The sequence below is a fragment of the Microcaecilia unicolor genome, chromosome 1 (assembly GCF_901765095.1).
Source record: "Microcaecilia unicolor chromosome 1, aMicUni1.1, whole genome shotgun sequence".
Classification (NCBI taxonomy): Eukaryota; Metazoa; Chordata; class Amphibia; order Gymnophiona; family Siphonopidae; genus Microcaecilia; species Microcaecilia unicolor.
Genome location: NC_044031.1, coordinates 154,131,203 through 154,141,845, shown reverse-complemented (window position 1 = coordinate 154,141,845; position 10,643 = coordinate 154,131,203). Strand labels below are relative to the sequence as shown.

General features: G+C 44.3%; 1 protein-coding gene across 2 annotated transcripts in view; it reads right to left on the bottom strand.

Moving 5' to 3' along the window:
* Window positions 1-522: 522 nt before the first annotated feature.
* AHR (aryl hydrocarbon receptor) overlaps window positions 523-10,643 on the bottom strand; it is a 225,378-nt gene continuing 215,257 nt past the window's right edge. The window contains exon 11 of one of the 2 annotated variants that reach the window (XM_030201479.1): window positions 523-1,011. In XM_030201479.1, coding sequence (XP_030057339.1) covers window positions 850-1,011 — 162 coding nt within the window. In that variant the 3' untranslated portion in view covers window positions 523-849. The remainder of the gene's footprint in view (window positions 1,012-10,643) is intronic. The other variant, XM_030201488.1, reaches the window with a different exon arrangement.

The window sequence follows — 10,643 nt, the reverse complement described above, 5'->3', positions numbered from 1 at the left end:
ATTATCAACCCCTTGGACTGCAGGCCTTAAACTGAGGAATATAGACATTCATGAAAAGTTAAACTTTATAGTAGACAGCCTATATATAAAAAGTCCCTGCAGCAACAACCTGCAGCAGCTTGAGGGCAGATTCTATGGCAGGGTATATGAAACAACCCTCTGATTTGAAAAGCCATTCCATAAGAAAGAAATTTTTTTCTAATTCATTATTAAAAACCATTTTGCAGTTACTAAAGTTCGCACTGGGACCACCAAAAAAGTTCACTGGGTCACCCTTAAATTGTATTCCTATTTTATTTACTGGGGCAGGTTCTTTTTTTAAGCAAAATACTTAGATTAAATACACATTAAACAAGCCTTCATTTTAAAATGTGTTCCTCCCCCTCCCCCCCCCATCCTCCCATGCTTTTAAGTGCATAAAAATTATCAGTCACTAGTTCAGCTAAAGACAGTACTTTACAGCTCATTATTGTAATCATGACTGCTTCACTTGCACCAGAAAATGTAAATATTTTTGATGTGTTAGCCTTTAAAAAAAAAAAAAAACGGAACTTGGTGTGCATTATAAAGCATAGAAACTGATATGGAACCATTTTCAGACGTTCTTATTGTCACTCAGATATTAATAGTGTTTATATGAAAATGTTTTAAAGGGACAAGCTATGGCAAATTATTCATCTGCAAAATCACAGAAAACTAGGGCCCTTGTATGCAATAAAGTCTGTCTCAAAGCCTTCAAAAGTCACACTGGCTTTTCCGGACTTCTGACATTCACAGTCTTATCAAGCCATACTTCAAATGTGAGCACAGCAAAGCGTGTGACCAAATCCATGTATTTCTGGTACTCAATCATACAAATCCACTGGATGAAACATCTGGGTAAGATCTGGTTTCTGTTGGATGTTGTAGATGAGGTGGCTGAAGATAAGGTGTACTTTGAGTGCTATTTATATCATGAATCCGTGATAGATAATCTCCATTTATACTTCCATGAAAACCACTCTGGAACTGCTGAAAAAAAAATAAACAATCCTGATAAGAGTTTGGAATGTAGATCCCTAATTATCATATACAATCCTGTAAAGGTGCTAAGTAACTGTTAGAAGAACAGATGAATACAATGGCAACTGCCACAGGTGTACAATGACCATTCATGTAAATCCATGCCTAGAAAAGCACTAGAATCCTAATATAGATGAACTTGCTACATACAATCACAAAGCATAAGGCTGATTGTTAATGACTAGAAAACAGATGACAATGCAGTAAAGTGTGCTAGTCTTCACATACCTTATTACTTTCATTTTTGAGCACTCACAAAATGTGCACTATTTACTTCCAAGGTAAAACAGGCTTTTTTTCAAAAAAAGTGCATTACAATGAAAGTAAAAAATGAATTTTATAACACTTTTCAAGCAAACTGTACAGTAATGAACTGCATATTGTACTCCATGCTAAAAGTAGAATCTAAAACATAAAAGTGCTTACCGAATTTGAAAAAAACGAAGAACGCACTAAAAACACACCTCAGAAATGTTCAGTGCGGTATTCAAGTCGGATGCATGAAAGTTTCGCTAATCTGGTGCAATCCCCCGTAGAGAAGTAGGAAACGCATGTGCACAGAAAGCACACGTTATCGGCGTGGCTAATGTGCGTAAGAATTAAAAAAAAAAAAAACCCAAACACGTCCTTTATGGATGTCCTTGCCCCCGCCCGCCTGAGGTCGCTGCTGCTCCCCGCTTCCCAAAAATCATAACTTTAAGCTGCCCCGGCCCCCCCGCCTTCCTCTCTTCTCCTCTCTTTCTCCCTAGCTCTGCCTCCCGCCATCCTATGACCCCGTGCCCCCCCCCGCCGCCCCCCCCGAGGTCGTCGGCGCCACTCCCCCCCTCCACCAGGCCCCCCCTCCGTCTTACCGGGCCCGCGCAGCGCCTCTCACCTCTGTGTGAAGGCGCTACACGGGCAAGAACAGCTGATCGCCTCTTCGCTGAGTCTTTGGACGTCCTTCCTTTCCTCCTGGGCCCGCCCTCATCTGACATAAGTAACCTCTCGTTATCTTTCCGGTAGTTTTCCAGCGTTAGGGCAAGCGGAAAACTTTAGTGCATCTCATTTTAATAGGGTTTCTACACAATTTGCTCATCTGCATTCCATTTTCGTTTGCTGCTACCGTTGTTGGAAATTGGGCTTTAATGCATGCCAGGGTAGGATAACTGTTCGTTAAAGGGTCGTTAACGTGTTCGTTAAGTTTAGTGCATCTTATCCTTAGTCCTGATTTCTTTGCTGTTCAATTCTTGAGATGCATTAAAGTTTTATTATTCTTTAACTTGTACTGGAAGTACTTGTACTGGAAGTAAATGCATATTAATAAATCACCCACCCATAGACCTGGAATTCCCAAAGTCAGGGTCACCCTGACATAAGATCTCCAAATTGAAGACTTCCTGTCCCCTGAACCCTTCTGACTACCTGCCCAACAGCTCTGAATCAGGGACTCCTGGACATTATAAATGAGTGTGACTTGGTCTATGATCCCACACTTCTGTGAGTACCGTAAGCCACCTATATTAACTGACAGTACACAAAACAAAAATGCTAGGAATGAATTAGAAAGCTTTCTGCTGTGGAATGGAGTGGAACAAAGCTACTACTACTTATCATTTCTATAGCGCTACAAGGCATACACAGCGCTGTACACCATACACAAAAGACAGTCCCTGCTCAAAGAGCTTACAATCTAGATAAGACTGGTAAACAGCCAGAACAATTAAGGGTAAGGGAATGAAGAGGTAAGGATAAAGGACAGCGTAAGTGAGTTAGGAGTCAAATGCAGTGGTAAAGAGGTGGGTTTTGAGTTTGGACTTGAAAACGGCTAAAGACGGGGCTAGACGTACATGCTCGGGAAGTCTATTCCAGGCGTGAGGTGCAGCGAGATAAAAGGAACGGAGTCTTGAATTAGTAGTAGAGGAGAAAGGGACAGATAAGAAAGATTTATCTACAGAACAGAGTACTCGAGAGGGGACGTAGGGGGAGACAAGAGTGGAGAGGTACTGGGGAGCGGCAGAGTGAATACTCTTATAGGTCAGTAGGAGAAGTTTGAATTGAATATGGAAACGGATAGGGAGCCAGTGACGTGACTTAAGGAGAGGGCTAATGTGGGCATAGCGACTTTGGTGGAAGATGAGTCATGCAGCAGAGTTTTGGATTGATTGAAGAGGAGAGAGAGGGCTAAGAGGGAGGCCGGAGCAAAGTAGGTTACAATAATCAAGACGAGAGGTGATAAGAGTGTGGATAAGGGTTCTGGTGGAGTGCTCAGAGATGAAGGGACGGATTTTGCTAAAGTTGTAGAGAAAGGAACGACAGGTTTTGGCAATCTGCTGAATGTGAGCAGAGAAGGAGAGAGAGGAGTCAAAGATGACCCCAAGGTTACGAGCAGATGAGACAGGGATAATGAGAGTGCCATCCACCGATATAGAGAAGGGGGGAGAGGGGAGGTAGGTTTAGGGGGAAAGATGAGAAGCTCGGTTTTGGCCATGTTGAGCTTCAGGTGACACCGAGACATCTAGGCAGCAATATCAGACAAGCAGGCTGAGACACTGCTCTGGATGGCAGTTGAGATTTCAGGGGTAGAGAGGTAGATTTGGGAGTCATCAGCATAGAGATGGTATTGAAAGCCATGGGATGATATCAGAGAGCCAAGGGAAGAGATGTAGATGGAGAACAGGAGAGGACCGAGAACAGAACCTTGAGGTACACCAATTGGTAGAGGGATAGAAGTGGAAGAGGATCCACCAGAGTGTACACTAAAGGTGTGAAGCGAGAGGTAGGAGAAGAACCAGGAAAGAACAGAGCCCTGGAATCCAAATGAAGACACCGTATCAAGGAGTAGGTTGTGATCAACAGTGTCAAAAGCGGCGGATAGGTCGAGAAGTATGAGGATAGAATAAAGGCCTTTGGATTTGGCCCGGAACAGGTCGTTGGAAACTTTTGTGAGTGCAGTTTCAGTTGAATGAAGAGGGTGAATGCCAGATTGGAGTGGGTCAAGGACAGCATGAGATGAGAGAAAGTCAAGGCAGCGGCAGTGAACGGCACATTCAAGTAACTTGGAAAGGAAGGGGAGGAGGGTCGATAGTTGGAAGGACAGGTAGGGTCAAATGAAGGCTTCTTCAGGAGCGGTGTGACCACAGCATGTTTGAATGCATCAGGAACAGTCGCAGTGGAAAGAGAGAGATTGAGGATATGACAGATAAAAGGGGTGAGAGTAGGAGAGATGGTGTTAAGAAGGTGGGTAGGAATGGGATCAGAAGAACAGGTAGTTCGTTTTGAGGAGGAGAGAAGATGTGAAGTTTCTTCAACAGTGACCTCAGGAAAGGAGGAGAAGGACGGAGTGGTTGAGGAAATAGGGTGAGGGTGAGGTGGGGGTGGTTTGGTAGAGAATTCGAGGTTTATCTTCTGAACCTTGTCATGGAAGAACTCAGCTAGGGTTTGGTGAGATAGTGAGGGGGGAGTTGGAGGCACTTTGAGGAGACAGTTTAGTTTGGCAAAGAGAAGTCGAGGGTTAGAGCCGAGAGAATTAGTCAGCTGGATGTAGTAGTCCTGTTTGGCAAGCAAGAGAGTAGATTGGAAGGAGGTCAACATGAATTTGAAGTGTGAGAAGTCAGCAAGGGCACGAGATTTCAGCCAGAGGCGTTCTGCGGAGCGGAACGTAGGTAGCGATTTTCAGTAATACTCCTGTGGGAAATCAGCATAAGAGAATTAAAAATTCAGCACAACAGTTTTGAAAATTCTGAGCACAGGGATTTTTTTTTAGTTCTACAAAATTCTGCACACTTTATTTGTATTTTTCTGTGTAGTATTCCCCCTATCATAAGGCATGGCTTCTCTGCTCCCCAGATGCTTCCAGCCTTCTCTCTGCTTGAGTTTCAATCCTCCCAGCCTTCTCATTTGTAATTTAGTCTGGATCCCCTTCCAGACAATCTCCCTCTTCCTGATCCCCGTTGGGTTCAATCCCCAGTATTCTCTGTCCCCTTGCCAGGGTGGGCGTACCCCTACTTTACTTCTCTCTGCCTGTCTCCTAGCAAGACTCCCTCCCCCCATCCAGTTCTCTCTCCATCCATTCCTCTTCTTTCTCAGTGCATGCCCATGGCATACATACATCCTCCTCTAGTTCTCTCTCAGCCTCCCCATAGCACATGAACACCTCCCTCTCAACCTCCCTTCTTCCCCATAGTTTTCTCTCAACCTCTCCCGCACACACTCCCAAGCTCACTTTCAACTCCCATAGCTCTCACTCGATCCCCCTCTCTCTAATACATACCTTCATAGATCTCTGGAACATCCCAGCATAACTCTCTCAACTCCTCCCCTAACATATACCCCCATATCACTCTCTTAACATCCCCACTTCTCCAGCACCCCTGAACAGATCTCTCTCTCAAACCCTGCTCCTCCACAACACACCACCATAACTGGCTCTCAGCTCTCCATCCTCTGGCACATGCTCCCAAGCTGTCAACCCGCCTCCTTTGGCACACACCTCCATACATCTCTCACTCTCCTTCCCACCCGGTCTTCTGGCACAACTTCACAATAAGCATAAATAAAGGATACAGCCTGATACATGGCCCTTCTCCTTCTGTTCCTAATCAGTGCCAGACAGACTGCATATCTGAATGGAAGGCCCGTGGGCGGAAAGAGGGATGAGGGGAATGAGTGTGTGTACAACAAACATGTTGGGAAACTCACATGTGCCGCTGGGTGGGTGGGTGGGTGGGGGGGGGGAGGAAGAGAGAGATGAAACAGTACAGCAGAATAGTAAGATGATTGGGGTGCTATTACTGCTTCAATGTTCCCTGTGCAGAATTTTGTGGGACTACAAACAAAAATCTGTAATGCGGAATAGTGCAGAATTCTTCCAAAAGTAAATATTCTAAATCAAAGTAGCTGCAGAGAAAAATGTCACCTATTCTTAAAATGTGTATCTGCTTTCAGAAAATATAACTCATGGTGGATATCTTACTGTGAAGTGAATGTTTTCATGGTGAAAACAGTAGATTCTATGACATTGTGCAACAGCATGGAATTCATTCTCTCTCTTTTCTGAAAACAATGTTTGAAAATATTATCTATATAAATAATTCTCACCTGCAACATTCTGAAGCTCACTCTGTGGGAGGGAAACACTGAAGCCCTGCACTGTCAGCAACACTCACTCTCACTCATGCACCACTCACTGTCACTCAGAGACCCGCCCTCAGCCACGCCCCATCCGCACATAATTCACAACCCCAACGTTCTAAAAGAAGCCTCAACCGGAAGTGTGAGGCGTCGAGATATCCTTTTTGCCCAAGACTGTGTGCCCCGCCCTCGTGTCACAACATGATGACGACGAGGGCGGAGCACTGACACTCTATGAAACGCCATCTCCCCCTGCCCCTCGGCGGCCATTTTTCGTACGGAACCTGCATCACGGAGCGGACAGGTGTCTGGAGGGGGGTTGGGGGACAGCTGGGTCGCTGACGATGGGTAGCTGCAGGGGGGCCCGGGGGACAGGAGGCTCACTGGACACCAAAACCTTGCTAGTGCCCATTTCATCTCTCACAGAAACGGGCCTTTTTTACTAGTCTTTATATAAAACTAGTAAAAGAGGCCCGTTTCTGACAGACCCCGAGGTAAGAAATTTTAAATTACAGCCAGCATGCAGGAAGGCGAGGGGCAGGCGGAGGACAGGTCGTGCTTGAAGCAAATGCAATATGGTTTGTACTCTAACCATGAGAAAGTTGAACCATAAAATGCCTTTAAGTCTTCACACTTGTACATGTTTCACATTGTCTAAAAAACAAACAAAAAATCAAAAGGCAAAGTTTGCTTCATTCATCTACACTGCATATTATTCTACACTTTGAACAATTATAGAAATGTGTCAAATGCAGGCCCTGTTTACTAAGCCACGTTATAGGCTCATTAACATTTTTAACGCGCATTAACCATCTACGTGCGTTAACTGTGTACGCGCCTACAATATCCCTTATAGGCACCTACACAGCGCAAACGCTAATTGTAGGCGTGTTAAAAATGCTAACGCGCCTTAGTAAGGGCCAATAATTAAGAATGAGATAGCAAAGAGTCTCGATTGGATAAGTCTTTACACTTTATAGCAAACCCAAATCAGCTCCGTTTCCAAAAATTGTCTTAACAAGACCCATAATACATTAAATAGAGTCCACTTGTATCCAATCACAGTATCCAAAGTGAATTTGGAGATCCAAACATGGAATTCCTGAGAAAACTCCATGATGAAGTTATTCAAAGGTACAATTCAGGATATAAGAACATGTGACTGTAAATTTGAATATCCTGTCACATTCACCATTGTAAAGCAAAAAGTCTGATACCATCAATACAGTGTCTTGATCAGGCCATCCCTCCAAGGTCAGTAGGCTGTGGATTAAACTACTAAGAAAAGTTACTGTGAAGGGAAATGGGACTTGATATACCGCCTTTCTGAGGTTTTTTTCAACTACATTCAAAGCGGTTTACATATATTCAGGTACTTATTTTGTCCCAGGGGCAATAGAGGGTTAAGTGACTTGTCCAGAGTCACAAGGAGCTGCAGTGGGAATTGAACCCAGTTCCCCAGGATCAAAGTCCGCTGCACTAACCACTAGGCTACTCCTCCACTATTAACCCCTCCCCCCCCAAACCCCCCCCCCCCCAAAACAAAACCCACATACATACACAAAAAAACCACCACTACAGAGGTCTATGGATAAGATATGGGAAATGTCAACCATTCAAGATGCTTTTCCAAAATTGTTAGTGGCTCTTGGAAAGCAAACTGAGTTCCATCTCTCCCTGCCACCACCCCCCACTGAAAACACCAAATTCCCTGTGGAAAAAAACATATGAATACATTATCTTTCTAAAAGTTGTGTTTTCTGAAAATTAGGCAAAATTCCACTCACAAGGATGTATGACACACTGAAGGTTTTTTTTTGCCTATGACCATCGCTAAATTGAAATAGTTATAAAATGTAGTACATTATACACATATTACAGTTCTAAGTAACATTTTCAGGGGCATTTTCGAAAGAGAAGGGCGCCCATCTTCCAACACAAATTGGGAGATGGGCGTCCTTCTCTCAGGGTCGCCCAAATTGGCATCACCAAAAGCCGATTTTGGGCGTCCTCAACTGCTGTCTGTCGCGGGGATGACCAAAGTTCTCGGGGGTGTGTCAGCAGCGTACCGAAGGCGGGTTGAGGGCGTGCTTAAGAGATGGGCGTCCTCAGCCGATAATGGAAAAAAGAAGGGCATCCCTGACGAGCATTTGGCAAATTTTACATGGTCCATTTTTTTTCATGACCAAGCCTCAAAAAGGTGCGCAAACTGACCAGATGACCACCGGAGGGAATCGGGGATGACTTCCCCTGACTCCCCCAGTGGTGACTAATCCCCTCCCACCCTGAAAAAAACAAAAAAATTTTTTTTGCCAGCCTGAAATGTCATACTCAGGTCCATCGCAGCAGTATGCAGGTCCCTGGGAGGGGAGGTATGTGTGTGTCAGCGGAGGCATAGCGAAGGCGTGGACGTCCTTCTTTCAAACATTTTGGATGTCCTGAACTGCCCCCCCCACAGGGATGGCCAAATTTCAAAGGAGTGGAGTGGAGTGGCCTAGTGGTTAGAGCACTGGTCTTGCAATCCAGAGGTGGCCGGTTCAAATCCCACTGCTGCTACTTGTGATCCAAAATCCAAATAAATAAAGGGGGTGTCAGAAGCATAGCAGGCATGGACGTCCTTTTGACACAAACATCACATTTTGGATGTCCTCAACTGCCGTTGCAGGGACAGAGGCATAGCGAAGGACGTCCTCAACTGCCGTTGCAGGGACGGAGGCATAGCGAAGGACGTCCTTCACCCATACTCTTAAAAAAAAAAAAAAAAAAAAGATGTCCCTGACGAGCACTTGGACGTTTTCACCTGGACTTGTATTTTTCTAAGGTCGTAGATGGCAATTTATTTAAGGCTGTAGACAGCTATCATACACACAAGCTTGTCTGCACGTATGAAGCCGTCTTTGGCTGCTCTGCACTGGCTTCCCCTCCTTAGGAAGGAAATCGTGTGCAAATGAGCTAACAGTGAGCAGCTCATTTGCATGTGATTTCCTTCATGCATGCCCGTTCCTTTCCGAATTGCTAAGGGATCGGTAAGGGAAGGGCTTTTTCCGTTCAGTTAGTGCATCAGTTAGTCCACTGCAGTGTCCCCTAGGGTGCCTGGTTGGTGTCCTGGAATATCAGGGGGAAAAGTGCACTACAAATGCTGGCTCCTCCCATGACCAAATGAGTTGGATTTGGCCGTTTTTGAGATGGACGTCCTCGGTTTCCATTATGGCCGAAAACCGGGGACGATCATCTCTAAGGTCGACCATCTCAATATTTATGTCAACCATTTTTAAGGTCGACCTAAATGTTGAGATTTGGGCGTCCCCGACCGTATTATCAAAACAAAAGATGGACACCCATCTTGTTTCGATAATACGGGTTTCCCCGCCCCTTCACGGGGACGTCCTGCGAGGACGCCCTCAGGAAAACTTGGGCGCCCTGTTCGATTATGCCCCTCTTTGTATGAGAATGTTGTGCAATATGTCCCTGTATATGCACTGTTGAAGGCAGCTTCAAAATTATAAATACCAGAAATCTTGTTTGCTCATAAGTACATAAGTATTGCCACACTGGGTGGGACAGACCGAAGGTCCATCAACCCCAGCAATCCTGTTTCCAACAGTGGTCAATCCAGATCACAATACCTGGCAAGATCCCAAAACAGTACAATACAATTTACACTGCTTATACTAGAAATAAGAAGTGGATTTCCCCAAGTTATTTTAATAATAGCTTATAGACTTTTCTTTTAGGAAGCAATCCAAACCTTTTTTAAACCCCGCTAAGCTAACTGCTTTTACCACATTCTCTGGCAACGAATTCCAGAGTTTAATTACATGTTGAGTGAAGAAATATTTTCTCTGATTCATTTTAAATTTACTACTTTGTAGCTTCATTGTGTGCCCCCTTGTCCTTGTATTTTTGGAAAGAGTAAACAAGCGATTCATGTCTACCCGTTCCATACCACTCATTATTTTATGGACCTCTATCATATCTCTCCTCAGCTGTCTCTTCTCCAAGCTGAACAGCTCTAGCCGCTTCAGCCTTTCCTCATAGGGAAGTCTTTCCATCCTCTTTATCATTTTCATCACCCTTCTCTGTACCTTTAATTTAATTACCTCACTAGTTACTCTCATCTCTAGATCATTTATAAACATATTAAAAAGCAACAGTCCTAGCACAGAACCCTGGGGAATCCCACTATCCACCTAAATCCATGTTGGCTTTGTCTCATTAATCAATGCTTTCAAATATGCTCTGTAATTTTTTTCTTTATAATAGTCTCTACCATTTTGTCAGGCACCGACGTCAGGCTCACTAGCCTATAGTTTCCCGGATCTCCTCTGGAACCTTTCTTAAAAATCGGCGTTACATTGGCCACCCTCCAATCTTCCGGAATTATGCTTGATTTTAAAGATAAATTACATATTACTAACAATAGTTTCACAAGTTCATTTTTCAATTCTATCAGTACTCTTGGATGAATACCA